This window comes from Apiospora hydei, assembly GCF_038363865.1.
Source record: "Apiospora hydei strain CBS 114990 chromosome Unknown utg000007l_segment0_segment0, whole genome shotgun sequence".
NCBI classification, from domain to species: Eukaryota; Fungi; Ascomycota; class Sordariomycetes; order Amphisphaeriales; family Apiosporaceae; genus Apiospora; species Apiospora hydei.
Window position 1 is genome coordinate 3557421 of NW_027117366.1, and position 23172 is coordinate 3580592.

Here is a 23172-nt window from a genome sequence, read left to right on the forward strand (position 1 = left end):
AAAGCAGGTATTAGATTTTAATACCCTTTAAATTTTAAAAATAATTTAAAATTCTAGACTTTTATAAGGATAATTAGGTGAAAGAGTTAATAAAAAGACTTGAAAAAGCGGATAAAAAAGCCGAGAGGTAAGCTTAAATAAAAAGAGAGGTAAAAAACGTAAAAAAAGGGGGCGTAAAAAAAGCCGGCTATATTAATAAACTCTATTAGTTTAAAATATATATAATATATACTAAAAAATTTAAATTAAAATAGATGTAGTTTAACCTTATGCCTAGGAGGAATAGTAGATATCATGAGAGTATTCTATTATTCATGGGATTTGACTGGCTCCCAGTCCTGGCAATCAATTTGCCTGAGCTCTCAGAGCGTGATAGAAGTCCAGTCAACAGCACAATCCAACAAAGAAATCAACACCACCTTAGGTACTGGGTGACTCTACCGGGGATCCCCTCTGTGACGACGGTCTTGATGCGGTAGTAGCCCTCTTTCTCGGCGGGGATGCAAGATTGTGAGTGAAGATTGCGGGTAATCGTTCGGGGAATCCTCCTGTAAAACACCTTTATCTCTGCTACTATCTCTTGTCTTTTAGGATACCCCATTGTTAGGTGTCTGGCAAAGCAGCAAAGTCCGTACGATTGCTTGATAATTGCCAATTGATAATGTCTTCCGCAATCTGCTGGACAATCACGATTTTGGGTAACCAGCAGTAGTGTTATAAAGTGACCTCCCTGCATGAGGCGGGAGAGCGAAATGGCTGACGGCCACATCTACTGGGTCAACCGATTCTACACTTGCTGGCGAAATTTCGTTTTCGTCCTGAGGCGCTGAGATATCTCACGGCCTTCTTGGGGATGAGGCCCTCGCTTCGGAAAGGTCAGTTGGTCCAAAGCTATCAGATTCTGGAGATGGTATGTAACAAGCGAGATCTTTCACCGTGTAATGACATGGGTCCAGCGCTGGCGGCCGTTTGTCAAGTAGCAGCAAACAGTACGGATGATAAGGCAAGACTGAGTACAGTCCAGGCTTCGGCGACATATTCTACAAGGCGCGGAGGTCTGACTAGGCCTTAATAGGATGCTAGTAGCCCTAGCCTCATGGTAGCGGATATAGGACCAGTGGACCAAGATCGTCTAAGCAGGGGACGGACAGAGAGGGGCGCTTGTCTCAAAACAATGGTATGTACCGTAGCAGCGATGATGTTCACTCTGGGATTTTATTAAGTAAGGATTGATTGATTATGATTAAACACTCATTGAACACTTGTGTGTGTTTGTGTGCGTGTATTTACAAACGACACGTGGTTATCCAAAAGGATTATTTTTTTTGCCCCTTTTCTTTTTCTTTTCGACCCATACCGGCACGGCAGGCCAGCAGAAGCGAGTGACACTCAAAACCGAGCAAACTCAACACACACATGGACTCCAAAAGAAGGTGGATGGCCATCGCCTCCCTTCGCGGGCTTCCGTCATGTCTGCCAAGGAGGGCCTCATCCGCATACGTTTCCTATACGCCCATACGGCAGGCAACCATTTCCGGTCGGACGATGCTGGGTATACCCGGATGGAGGCAGCATGGCTGCACATGCTCAGCACGTGGAAGAGGGCTATTTCCAGAAGGGGGTTGTTAGTCCCATAACCAGCATTCTTTCAGGGCTGTAGGACGCTGGAAGGGGTATTACGTACGCAGCACTTGTACTGGGTCTTGGCCGAGTTGGCCCATCCGCAGGGGTACTTGGCGGTCCCAGGACACTTTGGCGTTTTTCCACTGCTGTTGACGTTCACGTTGATGGTCTATGGAGTTTGCCATTGATTAGTCTCTCTCTTTTTTCCCCCAGTCGCGTACTTGGATTGATTCGAAGATGCATGGTATAAAGGGAGGCGATGAGACTCACAATACAGATGTTCACAGTGGTGGTGGAGCCGGGGTTCATGGCGCTAGTGGAAGTAGTCTTGGGGGGCTTTTTCTCGTCGGCCCGCTCAAGGATGTCACGGCCGACCGGCGGCTCGGCCGGAGGCTCAGGCGCAGGGCTCGGAGCATCAGGGGCGGGAACATCAGGGCTCGGAACATCCGGGTTCGGAACATCGGGGTTCGGAACATCGGGGTTCGGGGGATCAGCGACCGGGTGGGCGATGGCAGTGGCGGCCAAGCTGGCGATGGCAAGAAGGTGAGTCAACTGCATGTTGATGGATTTTGAGTGTTCGAGTTGGAGTCTCGTGTAGATAATGTTGTAGGGCTCTGTGTGTTGCTGTGTTGCTGTGCTGGCTTGGGGAGAATAATCTGGAATCCAGGTGGGCTGTCTGCGATATATTTATACACCGCGGCCCGCTCACATGGCCGCATATTCCCAACGTGAAGTTGACCTGCCTGGCCGGCTCAGCTGCAGAGCCAACAAACACCATACAAGGTAGCTCCAGACTCTAACGTTTAGCGTGCACAATCCACGCAGTGGGATCTGAAGTCATGCGTATTACGCACAGGCAAAGGAACAGTTGCATGTTCGTAGTTTCCTCATCATTGCCTCAATGAACACGATCGACAACATCACATAGGACAACGGCGGCTTAGCACACCCATTTCCCCTCACAGAATTACGATACCTGAGGTCACCTACAGTAAGCGCTAGTGCTTTCAGCTCTGCCACTTCAAGGATGAACGGATCTGGGCTCTCCTCAGCTGGCAACTCACGATTGATCCAGACATCGAGAACCTGATCGGCCTCGGCAACAGCCATCCCCGTGCTACGAACTGAAACCCTAGACCGGCGGCTGGGTTCTAGACGTCTCTATTTCGAAAGGCTGTGCCACTCTCGGCCACCCGGACGAGTGGTAACCTTAACTCACGGACCGTGGGTTGGGTGTGATGAAATATGAGAGAGCTGCGGGATATAGGGGGTCTTGGACTTGCATAAAACTATACAAGATGCCTCTATTACTATTATTATCTGGTCTGTCGGTTTCTGTCAATAGTATGGATGGTCAGCCTTGCTGATTGTCTATCCTTTCGTCACTATTCGATTCTAGGTTTACCCAGACAATGGGGAAGAGGAACTGCGGAGTGGAACAAATGAGGGAATCGTGACGATATCCCTAAATATACCATACAGCAACAAAGGGCATTCTCCACTATTCAGGCATCAACCTCACATTCTTCTCGTCTGTAGAGAGAAAAAAAGCTTGATCTCGTAGCATGTGCTTTTGCGTTTCATTTCGAAGAGGCCGCGTCTGGATCCTCGGCAGGAAACGGAAACATCGACCCTGTCTCCGCGTCTATCGCACGCAACCCAACATGTCCACGGTTACCCCGCGAAGCTGCCAATCAAGTCGCATCATTTGGCGCATCTCGATGCCAAGACCAAACGTCTGGGTCAGAGGCACACTAGCTCAAAACAACATTCGGCTTGAAGCATCTCGCCAACGGCCCGCCCAGCGCTACTGCTTGCACTGCCGGACGCCAAGTGGCTCAGTCTTATCCCGTCTGTCTTTTGAGTTGCGTCTCTAGGCGATATCGGTTCTAGACTATGCGACTGACGTGTTGTTGCACGCATCAGAGGGCCCGGAAGAGGAGCTGAGATGTAGTACAGTAAGCAGCTTGATAACCTCGAAGCCATCCAAGAGTGTAAATCCATTATCGGTGGCCTTAGGTCAGCCCTATGCAGCATCTCCGGAGCAATTAGGAAAACAGCAAAAGTCAGAGAGCCAATCCTGCAGCACTGCAAGAGTCCCCCAAGACTTGGTGCTGACCAGTCAGTAAGCACTTGCTGTCGCGTTAATTGCTTACGGCATGGAGACCCCCATATTACCCCAGCTTGAGACTTTTGGATGACGGACGGTGAACTTAGCGCTCACTTCCCCCGCAGATCCTCGGGGGCTGGAACTCGGGACGGTAAACAATCTCTATTCTGCGGGGAGTTGCCCGCCCGGAGAGTAACGTGTCTCGTCAACTGAGGCAGCCTTCATGACGCGGGACAGGTGACTGGAGTCTGGACCCCCGAATTACTTCCATGCCGTCTATGCTCAGTAGGCCCGGTGATGGCCTATTGAAATGGCACGTAACTACGTTACATATGCGATAATCCCTACGTTGAGCCGTCGGCTCTTGAAATGATGCCGGCAAAGTGGCTGGACCAGGCGAAGCGGGATGGAAATAGCCGTTGGCTAGTCTGGGGTCAGTCGTTCTACTAGGTTAGACCGGTGCTAATCGCGTCGTGGCCCAATCATTCCAAGGTTCTCTTTCGTGACAACTGGCTCGGTAGTTGTGTGGCTGGCATCACTGCCGATTGGCAGGGTTAATTAGTAGGGCTGGCGTCCGAAGACATCGTTATTGCATATTCTTTCTTACCTGCCTTTTGCATAACTTTCTCGCGGCTACTCCCACTCGGATCTTTGCTTTGGTACGAATTGCAATCACTGCTTGGGATGCGGAACACTTGTGTGCCCATTCTCTGCAAGTTCTCGCTCTCGCCTCCTGGTTTTCTTCACCCCGCGATCGGGGATGGGCACGCACGATGTCAAGCCCAGCTCTCCATTTTGCCTTGACGATTCCATTGCGCCACCTAATGCTTCTGTAGCTCTCTCTGGTTGATGCAGTTGAGAGCCTGTCCGGTATCCGGACAAGAAAGCGACGACGAACGACTTGTATTTATCTCAACTGCTTCCAGGATCACTAGAAATCTAGGCGTTGGCTCTTGGCGATGGGGAGTCACCTTCAGATGAACGAACGCCACGCCATATCTCTTCTGATGATGAGGATCTTGATTAAGTGGGAATGGAAACACATCATCTTCCACATCTTCCCTACTTTACCTCTCCAGACCAGGGCACATATGTCATCGTTGGCTACAATAAATCATACTGGTTCCTTGGCTGGGCTGAGTGATAATCTGAAGCACTAACAGAACGAAGGGATTACGGTGGGCCAGAAAGATGCAGATTCTCTATAACGGCCTGTCCTACTGGCAAACCGGGAAGTACCAACTTAAGTACCTTGTCATCGGCCGTCCTCAAAACCATCATGCAATAACCACGCTTCAACCATTGCTCGAAGCCTCTCCATTCTTCATGTCCTCCTCATTGCTATTCTCCTTAGCCATGGCCAAGAAGAAACCTTTGTCCTCGCAAAAGAGCTCCTCCAGGATGGGTTCGTCGATGTCATCGCCGAAATAGTCGAGATCTTCGTCACCCAAGTTGGTGCCACCGAACCCAAGACACTTAAACAGGCGCAGGTTGTCCCGGAAGACTGTCTTGATGGCGGAATGGACCCGCTCGGCGTAGGGGTAGAGAGCCCCGGGAGGACTGTGGTCCATGAAACTGTTGCTGTGGATCGAAAGGAGGTAAAGTCAGCACGATGAAATCGAGCACCATGGAAGAGGGCAGAGGCCGCCTGAAAATGAGACCATAGCAGAATTTATTGATGAAACAACTTACATATCGTCCGTGACACACTCGTCAATGGCGCTCAGAATCTTGCTCTTGATGTTCTCATCTTGGAGGAACACGAAGACGGTGTCCTCGAGCTGCTCCTTGGCCAGTTTCTTGGCCACCTGGCGTCTCTGCCAGAGACGCATAGGGCGATACTTGAGATCGCCACTCGTCAGAGGCTTCGGAGCCGCAGCCTCGTTGTTGCCAGGAGCGGGAGCAGTCTGGCTGCTACTGGCGGCGGCCGACCTAGTAATGCGCTTGCCTGTCTTGTCCGACGACTAGTGTGAGAGAGCGGGTGGTTAGCAAAGTTCCATTATTGAGATAATCCGAGGACGCCATCTGAGTACACTTACATCAGCCGTTTTGGATACCTGTTGTGGTTTGTTGTGTGCGTTGTGCGTTGGCAGGAATCTTGATTTTTGTTTCGGAAGGAAAATAATCTGATCAATGGTGAAGTGACGCAGTTTGGTGGTGGATGTTTTCGCTGTTGTGCAGGAATTTATTTAAAGGACTGGAAGAAGAGGGTCGAGCGTGGAAGGTGAGCAATTGAATACAAGAAAAAGATACAAGAGTTACTATAGCCACGCTTTCCTCACGATAGTCTTACTGCTGCTTGACTTGTGGGATACCTGTTTATAAGTAAGAATTTTAATAGCAAGGTGCCCAATGCTTGCTGCTAAGGTCCCCTTTTACCACTGTTTTATTACGCATGGGATTAGTCACTGGCCACCAGAGAAGTTATACTGGTTATTGCTCACGCCATGTATTGGCTATCATCAGATGTTGTGTATGTCAAACGTGCTATCTGCTTGCATATTGACCCTTCCCATCTACACTGACTCCCTCTCTTGGCCACCAACCTCACCATCCTTTCCCATGTCGCCATCACCACCATTCTCGGGCAGAGCTTCCAATCCCTCCGAAGGCGAAGTCCCCCAGCAGCAAAGCTCGCCGACGGTAGGTGTGTCCACAGGCTCGCCAAAATCGTCCACGGCCTCTCCCTTCTCATTAATCCCCGACCCGAACGTGAACATCTCCAAGTTATCGCCGAACACGGTTTCGATCGCAGACCGAACCTTCTTCGCATAGGGGTAGTTTTTCCTAGGATCTGCAGTCTAGGAAGATCAGACTGAATGTCATGAGGATGTAGTTAGCATGGACAGGCGAAACGACACAGACCATCAAGAATGGCTCTCACGATCGTTAGGGGTGAGTGACAGTGTTGCTAGCGACTTACAGGTCATCATCGAGACATTCATCAATCGCACCCCGGATGATCTTCTTGGCGTCCTGGCCTAGGAGGCTGTAGGCTGTCTTCGGAAGCGTGGCATCCAAGACCTCTCTTGCCTTCTTGCGTCGAAGGTAAAGGCGCTTCAGTTGATCCTTGCGAGAAGTGTTGCTGGCCTTGGTGGCCTGGCCGCTCTCGGTACTGCCGAGGTCGACATTGGCGCTGGTTACGTTCGGCTTGGGCTTACCGGAGTTACGGTCGTCTGGCTTGTCCATCTTCAGCTTCACAGCTGCAGCGGTCAGTGAGAGACTTACCAAGAAATGGTTCAAGGGATACTTACATTGGCTACGACCGAATGTCACTGTAACCCACCCGATGCACGTCTGTACTGTTGGGGTCCTGGTTTTGCAAGATGGGTCAAGTGGTGCGTGGGATTATCTACTTAAAGGCTTTGATCACCGAAGCTGGTTCGCCTCCAAACTAATAATTATTTGCCCATAAAGGTTTTCTTCACTATTGTTTAACACTCATTTCATTTTCGTATGAAGCAAGCTGAGGGTATACCAAGGGTATACTACCTAACCACTGCCAGTTTGGTCCCAGTCATGCCCGTCATTCCATTAACCAGGAGCCCTTCTTTTACCTGTATCGAAGCCCTGCCTCCTGTACTGGATCTCAGTGACCACAGAACCACACAGCCATGTGTTATAATACAGCGACTGTCTTGCATTGCCCCTTAATATCTGAACAGACGAGTGTCCAAAATATGCAACATTCCCCTCGACTCCATTATATCCAGCCCTCTCGCCAGTCGTGGCGGATACGGCTCGTCCTCTTCCTGGACGACATAAAAGTGCAAACGGTCTGCCAAGACCGACTTGACGACTATGCGGGATTCCATCTCACAGGGGAACGGCGCCTCCGGCCCATATGTACGGTAGTAAGCTTTCCTAGAATGCGAGTTAGAAAGGTATTCTGCGGCCAGGACAAAATGAAACGTGCGGGGCTTGCCGGGGCTGGGGAATCGTTGCAGGGACTTACAGCGAGGCGATGAGCCGAATTAGGACGACTTCCCAGAGCCAGAGTTGGTGGTCTGTTGACAACGTGTTGGCGATGCTCCGCTTGAAAAAGTACCGAGCCATGACCTCGGCCTTCCTGCGGTTGACCCAGACCCAATGGTGGCCCATAGGGCCGTCTACGTCATAGGGCATGTTGCTATTGATCCGTTTGTCACCCAGCTAGTGGATGAAGATGATCGGTGGTGTTATTGTTGTCCTGAAAGGAGAGTAAAGGCTTGCGTTGCTAGCAAACGGTTGTGGCTGATTATAAGGTGCTGAAGCTGGGTCGCGTCGGGGGTATTCCAAGATATGTTTGGCTGAAGAAGGAAGAAGGGTTTTTGGTGGAATAATAACGTAGACAGCTTTATATATATGAGATTGGGTAGCCTTGAGCCCAGTTCGGTTGCGACTGAGGTTTCGGAGATGTCATGAAACTTTAACCCCCGACCGTTTCCAGCCTGGATACGCAGCCAGGTAGGTCGGTGATAATAAGGAGAGAGTTTTGGCAGTACCACTCCCAAGGCTGACCATAACTAGAGACTGCGGAACCCAGCATGCGATGCCACCTCATGCTCAATTTTTCGTGCACGCATGCCTGTGCAGGCGAGAAGGCAATACACTCATGAACCAAAGCTTATGGATCAGATGCAAAGCCATATTGTTCAAGAAACCACGACATTCGGCGATTACGGCGTCGGCCAATTTGGTATACCGCCAAACGTGTTGATGCAGTCAGTATCAAACGATAGTATGCTTGTTTGGTAAATGTCACTGCACTTCCGGGAAATGGCTAATATTGCCGCATAAAGCTTCTTGAATAAAGATTTCCTATCACATGAGTCACCCATTTAGCTGTTGAATGAAATCTTGTGTTCCAAGCCACAATATGAGCCCAGGGGGCAAAGACTATGGCAAATACGCAGCCCGCTTGCTCGGCTGCCCTAGCCTGCTCAAGCTTAAAGACCTGCGTGTCTATGAAGCTCTTGCCACAGGGGGAGAGTCCCCCATCACGCATTTTGACGAACCGCATGGCGTCGGCGTGCTCGTACATGACCTTGACCTTGAGCTTCATGTTGTTAGGAGCGACGGCAAACTCGGTGAAGTAGTTGGGGCCCCAAGGTACTTCCACTCAAGGCCCATATCGATTGACGTGAGAACGAGAAATTGAAGTCAGTCTGAGTTCCGACCATCAAGGAAGGCGAGCCCAGGAGAATGCGAAAGCTGCTGTAGGCTCAGGGGTCAGCGCCTAGTATGCCTGATCACTGACGAGACTACCAAGTTCATTTTAAGGACGCGCTTGAATGAAGAGAAGAGTGTCTTTTGATTCTTTATATCCATCGTTCATCACCGTAATCCGGCTGGCCCCCAAACCGAAGCCTCATTATATACATATCCTTTCTTTTCTACTTGGATAAAAAAGAGGGGGCCCCATAGTTTCACCCATCCATCATAAGCCATATATGTATGTCTACTACAACCTTCTGATGTAGCAACAGGAAAATATGTGTCTCGTCACAATGCTGTACATGCTAATAATACATCATCATGACTTTTGGCCAATGCCAAAGTCCCGAAACTCCCTCGATATGCTTCATTAAGATCCTTCGTCATCCAACTCGCCGTGAGCCGTTTATTTGGTTCGCTTAGCCTCGAGCTCCTTCTGGTACTTGGCGACAAGTTCCTTCCTATAACGGTTGTTAGTTATCGATTAACTGATACTAAAGACATGAAATTGGATCGGGTTTACTTACTGCAGATGCGGGGGCGCGGCAGCGTACTGGCTGAACTCCATGCTGAACTCGCCCTTACCCTGAGTGGCCGCGCGCAGCTGGCTGGAGAAGCCGAACATGGCGTTCAAGCTGCAGTCGCAGATGAGGGTAAAGTCCTCGGAGCCGATCTCGGTGTCGATGATGGTGGCGTTGCGCTTGTTCATCAGCATGAGGATGTTGCCCTGGAACTCGTTGGGAGCGGTGATGGTGGTCTTCATCAGGGGCTCGAGCACGACACCGCCGGCCTCATCAAAGACCTTGCGGAAGGCCATCTGAGCGGCCAGTGAGAAGGCGTAATCGGACGAATCAGTGACGTGAGTGGCACCATCGTTGATGGCCATCTTGGCACCAATGACCTTGTGGCCCAAGAGGGGACCCTTGTCACAGGCAATCTCGAAACCCTTGGCGCAGGCAGAGATGAACTTATCGGGAATGAGACCACCAACGACCTGGTTGCTGAAAGCGTTGGCCTCCTCGCTGTCGGGGTTGGGCTCGATCCAACCACCAACCTTGGCGTAATCACCAGGACCACCGCTCTGGCGACGGAGCAGGTAGTCGAAGTCGGCACGTTGAGTGATGGTCTCACGGTAAGCGACACGGGGCTGACCGGTGATACAGTCGACCTTGTACTCGCGGCGGAGACGCTCAATGTAAATCTCGAGATGCAATTCACCCATACCCGAAATGATGGTCTCCTCACTCTCCTCGTCGACGTGAAGACGGAAAGTGGGATCCTCACGCTGGAAACGGTTCATGGCCTTGGAGAAGTTGTCGGCGTCGGTGCTCTTCTTGGGCTTGATGGACAGCGACATGACGGCGTCCGGGACGAACATGGACGACATGGTGTAGGGAAGGTTACCATCAGTGAATGTGTCTCCCGAGGCACACTCCACTCCGAAGACGGCGCAAATCTCACCAGCGCCAACTTCGTTCACGTCCTCCATCTCGTTCGAGTGCATTCGCACGATACGAGGAATGCGCACCTTCTTGTCGTTGCGGGAGTTGAACAAGTAGGTACCCTTCCTCAGAGTACCTTGGTAGACTCGGATATATGTCAGTTGGCCGTAGTTGTTCTCTTCCAGCTTGAACGCCAGGCCGACAAACGGCAAGGAGTTGTACGGTACCAGCTTGGTCTGGGCTTCACCCTTGGAACGATCCAGAGCCAAGTTCTCGACATCGGCAGGCATGGGCAGGTAGTCACAGACAGCATCCAGCATAGGCTGGACAGACTTGTCGGCCAAAGCGGATCCCATCATGACGGGGGTAAACTTCCGGGCAATTGTGGCTCGGCGGATGGCGTCCTTGATCTGCAGCGGTGTGGGAGTCTTCTCGTCCAAGAAGATCTCGGCAATCTCGTCGTCGACATCAGCGAGCTTCTCAATGAGTGTCTGTCGCTTCTCCTCGGCCAATGCTTTGACCTCCTCGGGGATCTCGTCGGTGACTCTGACATTGACACCCTTGGGGCCCTCGCTGTAGATAGCCTTCATGTCGATCAGGTCGACCACACCCCTGAACTGGTCCTCGGCGCCAATGGGAACCTGAATGGCGGCGGCGGGAATCTTGAGCTTGGAGTTGATCTGCTCGACGGCCTTCCACGGGTTGGCGCCCATGCGGTCCATCTTGTTGACGAAACTGATTCTGGGGACGTTGTAACGCTTCATCTGACGATCGACAGTGATTGTTTGCGACTGGCAACCACTGACGGCGCACAGAATCATGACGGCTCCGTCCAGCACACGCAGCGCTCGCTCGACTTCGATGGTGAAATCGATATGGCCGGGCGTATCGATCAAGTTGATGTGGTACGTCTCGTCCTTTCCGTCCTCCGTCTTCTTCCAGTCGCAGAAGGTCGCGGCAGACTGAATGGTAATACCCTTCTCTCGCTCGAGGTCCATCGAGTCCATCTTGGCGCCGGCGCCGTCCTTGCCTCGCACCTCGTGGATTGCCTTGATTCGTCCGGTGTAGAAGAGGACTCGCTCGGTCACGGTCGTCTTTCCGCTGTCGATGTGGGCGGCGATGCCAATGTTTCGCACCTTGGACAGTCGCTTCTTCTCGTCGGGGCTCATCTTGGCGAAAACGGCTTCGGGGGTGAGGGAGGCGGCCTCTTCGGCGGCCTTCTTCAGGGCGGCGGAGGCGGCGGCGGCGACGTTCCCACCGGCCGCCAGCCTAGGCCGCGAGACATTGAAGTACCGGCGACCTTGGATCTGCAACGGGGCTTGTCGCCATTGCATCTGGGGAGTTCCTGTGGAAGAGGTTTGGGACGCAATGCCCATGAAGCGGGCGCTGCACTTGGACGTTAGCAGCCGGCTGTCAGCCAAGCTGAGGGGTGGCTCTGGCACCCCTCATGTTGAAGATGTAAAACTAAGGAGCGGTGTCGAAGAACAAATCAAGTCAAAAGAGGAAGAAAGAGAGTGGAATTGCCTCCCCAGATTGTCGTCGCGATCGTCAACGTCAACCGCGAATTCGAATTCAGCAGCTCAACTCAATTGACTCTCCAGAAATTATTTCTCGACCCTTGTTCCTGTGTGGCGCACAACACATTCTGCTGCTTTAGCGTGTGGCTCGAGCTGCTTGTCGGGATAGCCCGGGTCACTCACTGGCTGGCTGCGTGCCGTCGCTTTGGGCATGGCGGGGACCCCCACCAATCAATCAATTGATCAATGGCAGCACGCCAGCGCTGTTGTTGCGTTACCCAAGTTGCTGGGTGCATCATATTTGGGGAGCATGCTACCAACCCCGATATCTGGTACCTGACACTAAGCACATAAACACTCTTGTACTTGGCAATGGTAGCTAGGACTACTATTAATAAGTGTACTTAGGTTTCATCATCTTCACCACTGTTTCAATATAGTTCGGGCATTTTCGGTGGACGTGGATGACGGTTTTGTATACATGCCCCAGAGGAGAACCGGACTTCAACCAGCCATTTACGGCCCCTGTCCCACACTTCACCGTGGTGGGTACAACCGCGCTTCGGTCAATGACAGCAAATGCAAACATCTGAAGCCACATGCAAAATGAACACATTGAATTACTCGCTAGAACGCCAAATCGTGAATAGGTGTTTGTACGTGTGTGCTTGTGAATAGATTACAGGAGGAAGAGCCCGCTGCCGGCGAGCATGAAGACGGTGGTTGCCCCTATCACGGCAACTTGTGCCCACTCGAAGGCGGGAACAATGCCGGCCGCGCTCTGGAAGCCTTTACTAGCAGCATAGGTAGGTTGCGCGACGGAGCCACCAGCGGCACCCGTGGCGGCGACCTGATTTTGGACGACGGTGCCACTGGGTATCGTAGCGCCCTTGCTAGGGAAAGCAACGATATTGGACTTGGTCGAGTTAAAGTCGGTCTTGGCCATGCCGATCTGGTTGTTCTCGAGGTCGTAGACCACGTACGCGGACCGGAGGAATGTGTCGCCAAGGAGGAACGGCTCGCTGGTGAAGTTTTGAATCCCGAACTGGCAAATGTTCTGGCCCTTGTACTGACCCGACTGGAACTTAGGAACGTCGGAGCCCTCCGCAATATCCAGGACAAGCTCGGTCATGTCCACACTGATCTTGGGGCCGTTGGGTCCGGCGAAGCCAAATTCAAATGTGCCCTTGCTGTTCTCCATTCCGCAGGGTACGAAGGCCATCTGGGTATAGGTATCCCACACGGCGCCGACCTCCTTCCAAACCTGGACAGCGAGCTCGGTTGGCAGGTAGCTGAGGGTGGTACCAGAGTCTAGCACAACAGGGATGGGGTACTGGCGGGTCGTAAGAGAATCGGAACCGGAAGGAGAGTTGGCCGTCAACGAAGTCATGGATACGATGAAGGACGTAAACGCGCCGGTTTGAGAGTCCTTCTGAACGTTGATGACCGACATTTCGCCTTCGTACTTCTCAGTATCGACACCCCCAAACAGGATTTGGCCCGTGCTGGCATCCAGATCGTTCAGCCACAGACTGTAGGCATTCGTGGAAATCAGGCCCTCCTCCATCATCTGCACCGGGAGGTTTTTGTAAGCCGACGAGACTTTCTGCGTATCGGCGACAATGGCTTCGTTCAAAGCGTAGCCGACTCCGACCAGTCCGTAGGGTATATCCGTATCAATACCCAAGCCCATCGTCATGTTGGTGAGCTTTGCACCGCCAATCTCGAAGTCATCAGTGAAATAGTCGCCCTTGGAGTGACTGCCATCGACGTAGGATATGCTGAAGAGGTTTTTGCCGATCACATTGAAGGAGGTCGATTTGCTGGAGTCAACTGAATGCAAATTCTCGTCAGCTACCCGATCCGCATCAACAAGTAAACCAGGTTGCAACTTACATGATCCCAGAGTGCAGCCTTCGTCTTCTCCAGACTCTGCACCGTCGCCTCCTCTAGATCCGCCCGACGGGGCTGATTTCGTGCATACCGAGGAACTGCTTGAGGGTACCCAGATATCGCTCGAGCCGGTGTCCAATTGCAACGTCAATTTCTGGGCTGGTGATCCGACCGACACCGTCGCGAAGTAGCCTCCTCGCTGCTTCTCGTTGGTAATGGTCTCTTCGTAGGTTGTCGCCTCCCGCTTGCTCAGTCTTTGCCGGTTGGGCTGTGTCGCTCTCTTGGCAATGTCGAATTGCACGACCTGCGCGTGGGCGATGGAAGCTATCAGCGACCCAGCCGCTAGTGTTGCGACGCTCTTCATGGTTCGGGTCTGACTGGAGTCGGGTCCAATGCTTGTTCGATAGGCTTGGAGGGGCCGGGAGGTGTGGATTGATGGGTTATTTCAAGACGAATAGTTCCAATGAGGAATACCGAAAACGCGAGAGAAACGCCGTCTAGGTCTTGTATGCCGAGAAAATAGCAGAAAAATAACGCCTCCTCTAGTAGTCCGGAATACTGTACAGCCGAAAGTGTAGGTAGCTCAAGGTCGTGATATTGTTTACCAATGACACAAAGACACAAGGCCCATGCACCCCACAAAGAACAGAGCGTTTCGTGACAAGAGATGCGATGACAGAAAGGTAGGGCCAGATACTTTGAACGATAAAGCAAAAGAATAAACCGAAATGTCAATCAATGAATTATGACGAGCGCCCAGACTTGCTCTTCTATATCTGATGTTTCTATGGGTTGACGATCGGAAGGTTGCCGCAGGTCCAGCTGAAGCGTTCGGTTTCAATTCAAGGCCAAGGAGGTGGGAAAGTTGCCAAGAAATAGAATTGCCCAGGACGGGACTGACTTGGCTGGGGAACTTTTTAGGTGCCGCACTGCAAATGACACTAAAAGAAACCACCATGTCACCGACCGCCTCAGCTCTGCCTCGTGCCTCTCTTCTAGGGCCTCCCATTGCCCTTGACTTTTGCCCACCAGCACCTATCAAAGGCGAAACGGAAGGGTGGCGCAGTGCTACTAGTGTCCAACAAGCTTATTAGTTGGGCACCCATCGTCAAACATTCCATGCACAACAACCTGGCGACCTGGTGCCTGGCCTTCTGCCTGGTGACAGTTCGGGTATCGCGTGCCGGGCGCTTACTCTGCTTAGGCATCCGCCCTTCCAAATCTTTGGAGCCATTGGCAAATTGATGACGACGATGCTCGCGCTCGCTCCTGAGCCTCGCGCAAGCCTCTATGTATGCAGTTGATGTGGAATCATATCCCATATATAGGTACTCTGAAGAGGAATCTGAAGACAAGCATCCCCTACATTTTGCAGCGCACCCAGGTTTTCCTACTTCCGGTACTGGTAGATACAGCCATGATTTGTAAGTGCAGCGACAGCAACGACAGGTGCCGGGTGCTGCACTGAGAGAGCTCTCGCGCTGTTTGATCTAGTGATGCAATTACCCAAGCGGGTCTCCCTACCACTCCCACGCACTGACCAAACTATGAACTCCTTAATAAATCTCCAACCCCCGAGCTCGGAACATTGAAGCCTTGCAAGTCCCGAGAGGAAGGAAGGCGAACCGACCAAGCAGCTTTGTCGTTCGCGAGAGGCTGAAGGATGGTGTTACAGCTTACCTAGCGAACCGCCATGCAGGCGACAATGCATGAAAAAGAAGCATCTAGCCAGCCCGCCACCATCCAACAGCTGAACAGTGCACTGCCGCAAACGCAACTGGATGACCCCGTCGTTGGTGCAACGTACCCCATGTTACAAGTATCGCGAAATTGCCATTGGCCATGAGCACTGGTCAAGGATGACTTATAAAGCCTGCACTTTGACGAGGCGGGATGTAGGATATAACTTCGATTGATCATCGACAATAGTGTAAAGGAGGCTGCATTCTAGCCTTCGGGTGACAAGACAGCACCTGCAGCACCCAACCCAGCAGCTGAAAGCAAAGGTAAAGTGGCACGCGGCATCTCCCGCGTTCGTTGCTTGTCTCGCGTGTTCTCTCGGGATGTGCCAGCTACATACGGGGTGTTTCTAAGTTCAAGCTTGATCGCCGTCGTTGGTCCACTATTCCTGCCCGTCCTTGGCGAATACATGGTACATACAGACTCTAAGCCGCAAGATCGCCGAAAGAAGACAGCGAGGTGAGGGTAAGAGTCGGTGCGGTGCAGTCGGGGCCCGCTGGGTGACGAACCCAACATGAGTTTTATGTACATATCTGCCAGCGCTCGTTCGAGGGCCATGACTCGCGAGATGCTGTTGTGTAAGCACTTGCGAAAGCCGAACTTCCGGCAGTGCGTAACTGTCATATCTTCTCCTGGTTGGTGGTGCACTGCAGAAATCAGCGCCATCCTCACCGCATATGTTTCGTCACAAGTGAGCGTTCGGGCGTGGGTTTGCCGCTTGGTGGCTGGCCACAGGGTCGATGAAGTTGTCGGAATACTTTAACTCCGTGCAGTAGTCGGGGGCGGGAGAGTTGTCATCGTGCTCCCCTTGTTTGGCTCGTCTAGCTCATACGCCAGAATCAAACACCGTTGTTGATTCCACGACCAGACATGCTCAACCGGCACTTTGCTTGCAAAATTGGGTGTCGCGAATCAACCAACATTGAAGCAAGTTGTCAGATGTTACTCGAACGACTTTGTTGGGTACTTGCGCAATATATTCCATCGACGTGCATCAGCCTCAACTGAGCGAACAGGGGCCCCTACAGGTAGCAGCGTCACACCGAGTCAAGTCAATTCGTCGTCAACGTCTCTCCCTTCTGCTCCGCCTTGCTTCTGCCACCGCCCTATCTTCTCGGGATCTCTGCAGCGACATATAGACTCGCTGGTTACCTACATAGCATATGGTCTGAGATATATGCACTGTCTCCCCAACACTTTCCCCATACCAACGCGAACAAGTCCCCCGATTCTTGATGAGAATTCCCCATTAACCCACGATCGGTGTGGGACGAAAGGGGGCTGCCTTTCGGGGAGGAGTGGACAGCCAGTAGTAGAGTGGAGAGGACCCCTAGAAACGCCCAGTGATGTCACTGCCCCAGAGCGAAAAAAGGTTGAAGATCCGCCAGATAAGGATTTCCGGAACCATCTTCCAGCGTCCAAGCATCTCGACTTCGCGTCGAACAATTGCTCATGTGATCTCTAGATGCGATAAAACGACCAGCCAAGTTCTTGGCAGCACAGCTTTCAAGCTTGTGAATCAATCTCGATGAAAAGCCAGAGCAAAACAGACCAAGCCAAGGGCCAGGACAGCGACAGGCCGGAGCTGTCCCTCCAGTCTGGACCCATAAATCTGCCCCAGCTATTCTGCCATCGCACCCCCAACGCTGGTCATCGTCTCCAGCTTTTTTGGAAGCGAGAAAAACTCCAGAGATGGGTATCTGGGTCAGATCGGACAGTTGATTGTTTCGTGGGTACTTTGAGCGGAGTTGAAGTCTGGCCGTCCCTTGGATAGATCATGCATTGTAGGTATATATCTCAATGAATCGCCCTCTTTGTTGTTTCTCTCCCAAGCCCTACAACAAGCCCTACAACTGTGTTCATCAGACATACAGCGAAACGTATAAGACACCCATCATCACCACCAAGCCCAACGCCAATACCGCAACCCAGCATATAAAAAAGGAACTGCTGGACGCCGGAGAAGCGAACTATCATCTTCGTTTTCGCATCTTTACCCAAATTGCAACCGCCATCTAATGTCGTTGGGCATTTGCATGAGAGCCATTACACTCCTTTTCAACTTTGGCATCCCTTGAAGAGACACGCACTCCAGCAACAGAACATCACTTACACCGTAATCCATCATCTTCGAGTCGAATAGAACTTTCCTCATACAGCTACAAGATTATATTATCTTCGTAGAACCTACACGGGACGCGCTTCACTCATTCTAAATAGTCCTACTCGAAAGAAGCGCACAGAGAGAAAATCCAACCGCCATCATGTGCCCATCCAAAGCCCTCCGCCGCGTCTGCCAGGGCTGCCGGTCCATCACCCACCAGCAGCAGTTCGAGATCAGCTGCCCGACAGCCCGGAAGCAGCGGTTCGCCGTCCGGAGCGACTGCCCCTACTACCACCACGAGAACCTGGACATCAACAACTTCGTCTGCGACAGCTGCGTCAAGAGCATAGGCTGGGACCGCGACATCATGAGGAGCTAAGCGAAGATGAGCTCATCGCAGTCTCAAAACGGCGCGAGGCGTGGGTAGTACACTCCCAAACCAGCGAGCTGCATGGTAGCTGACCGGATTGATTGATTGGCATCGGCGCATTTTGGGGGAGTGTTTTAGTCAGGCACGCGAGTCCAAGAAGGCGTTAAGGGGACGTGGGGGTTCATTGGTCACGCGGAGGAGCTGACGAATGTGCATTATCCAGTGCCCAATAGAGTCATCCCATTCTAATACTGCCAGGCTGTTGCTTCCGTTCTTCTGTGCTTCCCCGTACTGCCATGACGGAGTCCTCCCGAGCCTAGCGCGATGCGGCTGATCTGGGGTCGCGGGGAATTCGGCTTGCTACCTTCCTTCGCTTGGCGAGATGGTTCTCGAGCGTGTAGTGGAAAGCGGAGTCATATGTCCGGGGCGATCATCGTATTCTTGGAGAAGAGGAAACCGGGGAAGTCGGAGGCGAACTCGTACTAAACCCCCATGGCCCCAGGGGGTGGCTTCTGTTGACGTCAATCGACCAGGGTAATTGGCCTGAGTGTTGGTGTCGGAAGCATGTAAATCGGATTGGTCCGTAGCAACCCATCCTTTGCCTCATCGCTTGGTATCCGGTAACAGCTTCAACGAGGCGTCGGAAAGTCATGTTCTGGACCTAACATCTTCTCTTCGGTACTGATTCCATTCCTTGGTAGAGAAGGAAAGGAAGATAAAAAGATATCCAAACCAATAAGCAAACAAACAGTGTAGCCCTGATAGGAAGTAAGACACCCGCGTCCCTAATTTCACTCCATGCATTGAGCAGTGTCATTGCGATCCTCGAGTTCCTTCTCTAGATCCCCTCTGACTCCGTCTACGAGTCACGTCTCTTAGCTCCCAAGACCGTTCCTCTTCGTCATCCGGCCTTCTCGATATTGAGGACGCTCATCTAGTTCATGCCAGCCAAGTTGTAGGGAGGCGCCCAGCCGACGCACTTGTACATCGAGAGGCCGCTGATGGGCCCGCAATCGTAGCTGCCGGAGCGGTCCTCGACGCACTTCCCGTTGACCTTGTCCCAGGTGTCGATGATGTTCCAGGGCCCGCGGCTGGCGTAGAGGGTGAACTGGACGTAGTTGGTGTGGACCTCGAGGGCACGGGGAAGCTCGCCGGGGTCTCGGCCGGGCTCCCAGTAGCGGCTGCCGCGGCGCTTCTTGCCGCTGATGTCTTCCTGCCTCTCCCACATGTGCGCGCCGCGCGCGGCGTCACAGCCGCCGTCCGTGCCGCCCAGCGCGCGCACGCCGACCACGGAGCGCCCCTCCACCTCGGCGAAGAGGTAGAAGATGTTGGCCTTGAAGTCGTCGAAGGGGTCGCTCCGCGTCCCGTCCGTCGAAATCGTCGACATTGTTGAATTCGTCGACATCGTTGAATTCGTTTACATCGTCGAATTTTTCGACATCATCAAATCCTGCTTCGGAATGTGGGTAGTCCGTGCCACAGAGGGCAACAGAGCGAGGATGAGAGGAGCGATAGAGAAACGCATTTTGAAGTTTGTTGGGTAGGTAAAGTAAGTTGGCAGGAAGGCAGTTCTGCTTGTGTCGACTCTGGCGAGTGAGGAAAGTGAAGTAGGCTGGTAGGCAGTGTTGTTCGTCTGGTTGTTGAATGATAGATGGGAGAGAGAAGACGAGGAGGATGAAGGCGGGAGACGATAGATTATATATCGATATGAGTCGATATGTGTTGGGTTTGCTCGGTTTTGAGTCACTTGCTTCTGCTGGCCTGCGCCGGTATGAGTCGAAAAGCAAAAGAACAAAAAGAAAAAGTCGAACCTTCAATGATTAAGCCTTCTCCGAAGGGCTGGCTCACTTTTATGGGTAGGCGTCTCTCCGTTGCGTTGAAATAGGTGGACAGTGAACCTAAATTTCATAGAGGACGGTTAGTTATTGGCAAGATATCCTTCAAGAACGATGCCTCACAAGTTGTCCGAGAGGCTGGTCTGGTACCTTTTGAGAATGGCCATGGGACATCTCAACTATCGGTAAAGCATGATGCGAGTATGTCTCCATTGTGATCTCCTATAGGGGCTTAGAAATATACTTACCTAGACATATATCGGAGTTAGGTAATGCTTGATTTACCCATAGGAAAGAACGCATTTGGAATTCTCGGTTCCTGGGTCAGAAATGGTAAGCAATTAATCATATTGCCGTGTTCATATGGCCGCACAAGACTCACTGTCGCCGAGGTCTATGCCCAAGACTTTCCGTCGCCGAAGTATATGCCTGAAATTTTCAGTCGCCGAAGTCTACGAACCGTGGTTTCTCGAGTCAAACTCGGTCACCTGTACCAGTATCAAAATACTAGTTCGTGTGAATAGAGTGAGAATTGGGAGTTGGAACAACCGTTGAGCAACAATTAGGCTTTTCATGTCGTGATGCAGCAGTGTTTTCTTTTTTCGGGGGTGGTAATTCATTGATATTGCCTTGTGTCACGAAAAGGTAGCCTTAAATCCCAGCCAGGCAACCGTCATTTTTGACAGCCACGATCGACCATTGTTGCCCCCACGATATATGGCCCAAACAAGCCGCGTGGGAAAACAAGGGCATTATCAAAACCACTTACCCCACGCGTCGAGGACTTCAAATTCCTCCAGTCTCGACAATAACAAGAGCGGAATTTTCTGCCTTTGAAGAAAATCCGCACCCCAAGACTGCAACTTCTCTTCCTTTGGACTTTGTCAAACCCAAACTTTGCACGACCCAGTGTCAGTCCAAAGTCTCGCCTCATCCACGCAAAGCTCTCAGACAACACCAACCATCTTCACTCTGCACATACTTTGGTTCAGCACCAAGCATCAACAAAGCCATTCAACTCATCGTCATCCATCACCACCGCTACAATGGCTGGAGCCAAGCAGACCAACTCGGTTGAGAACGCCTTCGCCTCCGCCTCCGCCTCCGCCGGCGACCTCAAGGCCCTCTGCTACTGCATGAGCACTTGCGAGGACTTCCACCTCAACACCAAGGCACTTGCCCCTCTCATTGGCATCTCTGCCTCCAACAATGTGTAAGTTGTATTTTTTCCTCTTCTGTTTCGCTCATGCCAACCCTGCAACGCCCCATGGGTTTCTCTGTCTCTCTCACCTGGCTTCAGTACCCTCCCTACTCGACGACCTCAGCCCAAGTCATCTCCAAATAAAGACCTCCCCAAGCTAACTTGCCCAGCCCTCGCAAGATCAAGTCGATTCTTGAGCCCCTTGGCTTCGAGCTGAAGGGCGGTAAGGTGTATGTCAAGGGTAGCAGCGGCACCCTGGCAACGACGAGTCGGGCAGCGGCCCCTCCACCCCCGTCAAGCCGCAGAAGGCTGGAGGAGCTAAGACTCCGGCTCCCAAGCGCGCTGCCAAGAAGCGCAAGCTCCAGGCCTCAGCCGCCGACGATGCTCACGACGATGACGAGGCCGACGAGGTCAAGAAGGCTGGTTCTGACGGCAAGGACCAAGATGAAGCTTAACTTCTCTCCTTCACTTGACACAACAACGACACGCAACACGGGGAATGAACTCAACACATTGGCCATGGAGCAAGGCTGTCTTTGCAAAACATCATTGGAGGCGGCAACTTGGGTTTCTCAACGGCCTACTTGGCCTCTCCAAATGGATATGGCAACATCATTTTCGGCATGGATAAAGTAGTTTGAGAATCAATGAATCTTTGATTACCACCACACTTGCCAAACGTACATATTCTCGTAGTCTCTGTGTTCCCTATTGCTTTTATCTCATCGCGATCTACTATCTTAACCAAGTGACCGCTCGCAGGCAAATACTTACCTAAGTGATTTGCGTTTCTCCACCTTACCGAACGGACGATGTAGTCAAGCTTTCAAAAGAAAACAAGATTATGCGTGTTTGATCTGCTTTGGGCGTTTCGAAACATTTCTCATGGTTTAATGCTTACATATACATTTTAAGGTGGAAAAGAAAGGAAAAACGGAACCCACTTGGGTCTATCTCGGTTGACGATCTTGAACGAAAGCCACGATTCTATCTTCGTATTTCTTTTTATGCGAACACACAGGCCTTGCTTCTTTAACTTCCCCGGCTTTTGGTGCTCCAGCCAAAGCTCGGGGGACTGGATAATGTCTCATCTCCGACTTTATCGGCTCGTCCACGTGGATTCTGTCCGATCTGAGTGGGGGATCCGCATCAAGAAGCATCGCAGACTCGATAAGATAACCCTGGCAAATAATATTGACGCTTTGTGCTTGCTGAATAATGTCCCGGCCGGCCACGGATGTGATCTAGAGGGTCTGTGAGTTTGGTTTCTGGGATATACCGGCGACGATGCTCGAGGCTGAGCACGAATTATGGTCTTCGCTGTATCATCGTCGGGCTGCATGCTGATGATCACAGTAGCAGTGGTGTCTGCGAGAAGAAAGTCCGCCCGAGCCCCGAGTTCCTGCCTGTGGTGATGGATAAGGAGTCGTCGCACTGGCAGCAAGCAAGATAACGTCAACGGTTATAATTCCTGATCTGTCAGGTATAGTCCCCGCCAGATGTCGTTCATTGGCCGGCATGTCGTGATCGGCCTCCACTCCGGGTGGCAGTGACACGCCATCAACGCCCGGGGGTGGATAACGGCGTCTTTTTCAACAAGGCACGCACAGACATCCGCAAAACCTTCTTTGCCCCTGCCAGTGGAGGCTAAATGGCGATAAGAGTCAGTTTAGCTATCCACGCCATTGCCATCTGAGTTTTGACTCGCGTTCTGTTTGTTTACCCATGCTCGTAGTAACGGTTCAATATAACCCAATCTCCACCTATAGCCGAGCGTACCAAGATTAAAGGCCAAGCACATGGCCGGGTGGGCTCCTGGAGTCCGACAGAAAAACGTGCATCAAGCTGGCGGGTAAGCCCGACCTCTTGCTCCCCTCGAACGCAGGGTTCCCGCGAGTAATGGGCGCGCATTGCCCGCCTGGCCATTGCAGCGAGTGGGCAAGTATAAACATGTGGGGGGTTTACGCTTCGACCGTGCAGTAGCTGCCGCTGTAACCTTAGTCGATAGATCGGGTTGGGATGAGCACAGCTTCTGCAAGAGGATGGGCCCTCGCGCTGCCGGCCACGTGAAGCGAGGAGGGACGGGCCTCCCTGTCGTCTGAACCCGGGTTTTGAGGCTTTTGAGTACTAAAGACCTACAT

At 52.0% G+C, this 23172-nt stretch overlaps 8 protein-coding genes across 8 annotated transcripts; 2 read left to right on the plus strand and 6 right to left on the minus strand.

Annotated features, from left to right (window-relative positions):
* Nucleotides 1-1648: 1648 nt before the first annotated feature.
* On the minus strand, nucleotides 1649-2181 carry PG997_010240 (uncharacterized protein; the record flags this gene model as incomplete). Its single annotated transcript, XM_066814555.1, has 2 exons — nucleotides 1649-1792; nucleotides 1894-2181. The coding sequence occupies 2 exons, from the start codon at nucleotides 2179-2181 to the stop codon at nucleotides 1649-1651; spliced, it is 432 nt and encodes a 143-aa protein (XP_066666517.1).
* A 2847-nt stretch (nucleotides 2182-5028) lies between these two features.
* Nucleotides 5029-6453, minus strand: PG997_010241 (uncharacterized protein; the record flags this gene model as incomplete). Its single annotated transcript, XM_066814556.1, has 3 exons — nucleotides 5029-5314; nucleotides 5426-5697; nucleotides 6280-6453. 3 exons carry the CDS (start codon nucleotides 6451-6453, stop codon nucleotides 5029-5031), a joined length of 732 nt encoding a protein of 243 aa, XP_066666518.1.
* Nucleotides 6454-6652: 199 nt separating this feature from the next.
* On the minus strand, nucleotides 6653-6922 carry PG997_010242 (uncharacterized protein; the record flags this gene model as incomplete). Its single annotated transcript, XM_066814557.1, has 1 exon — nucleotides 6653-6922. One exon carries the CDS (start codon nucleotides 6920-6922, stop codon nucleotides 6653-6655), a length of 270 nt encoding a protein of 89 aa, XP_066666519.1.
* Nucleotides 6923-9335: 2413 nt separating this feature from the next.
* PG997_010243 (P-loop containing nucleoside triphosphate hydrolase protein) lies at nucleotides 9336-11747 on the minus strand (the record flags this gene model as incomplete). The annotated part of the gene is made up of 2 exons (XM_066814558.1): nucleotides 9336-9390; nucleotides 9457-11747. The coding sequence occupies 2 exons, from the start codon at nucleotides 11745-11747 to the stop codon at nucleotides 9336-9338; spliced, it is 2346 nt and encodes a 781-aa protein (XP_066666520.1).
* Nucleotides 11748-12567: 820 nt separating this feature from the next.
* PG997_010244 (uncharacterized protein) lies at nucleotides 12568-14145 on the minus strand (the record flags this gene model as incomplete). Its single annotated transcript, XM_066814559.1, has 1 exon — nucleotides 12568-14145. The coding sequence occupies one exon, from the start codon at nucleotides 14143-14145 to the stop codon at nucleotides 12568-12570; it is 1578 nt and encodes a 525-aa protein (XP_066666521.1).
* Nucleotides 14146-17785: 3640 nt separating this feature from the next.
* PG997_010245 (uncharacterized protein) lies at nucleotides 17786-18004 on the plus strand (the record flags this gene model as incomplete). Its single annotated transcript, XM_066814560.1, has 1 exon — nucleotides 17786-18004. The coding sequence occupies one exon, from the start codon at nucleotides 17786-17788 to the stop codon at nucleotides 18002-18004; it is 219 nt and encodes a 72-aa protein (XP_066666522.1).
* A 925-nt stretch (nucleotides 18005-18929) lies between these two features.
* PG997_010246 (uncharacterized protein) lies at nucleotides 18930-19382 on the minus strand (the record flags this gene model as incomplete). The annotated part of the gene is made up of 1 exon (XM_066814561.1): nucleotides 18930-19382. The coding sequence occupies one exon, from the start codon at nucleotides 19380-19382 to the stop codon at nucleotides 18930-18932; it is 453 nt and encodes a 150-aa protein (XP_066666523.1).
* Nucleotides 19383-20876: 1494 nt separating this feature from the next.
* On the plus strand, nucleotides 20877-21486 carry PG997_010247 (uncharacterized protein; the record flags this gene model as incomplete). Its single annotated transcript, XM_066814562.1, has 3 exons — nucleotides 20877-21043; nucleotides 21202-21259; nucleotides 21280-21486. 3 exons carry the CDS (start codon nucleotides 20877-20879, stop codon nucleotides 21484-21486), a joined length of 432 nt encoding a protein of 143 aa, XP_066666524.1.
* Nucleotides 21487-23172: the final 1686 nt, after the last annotated feature.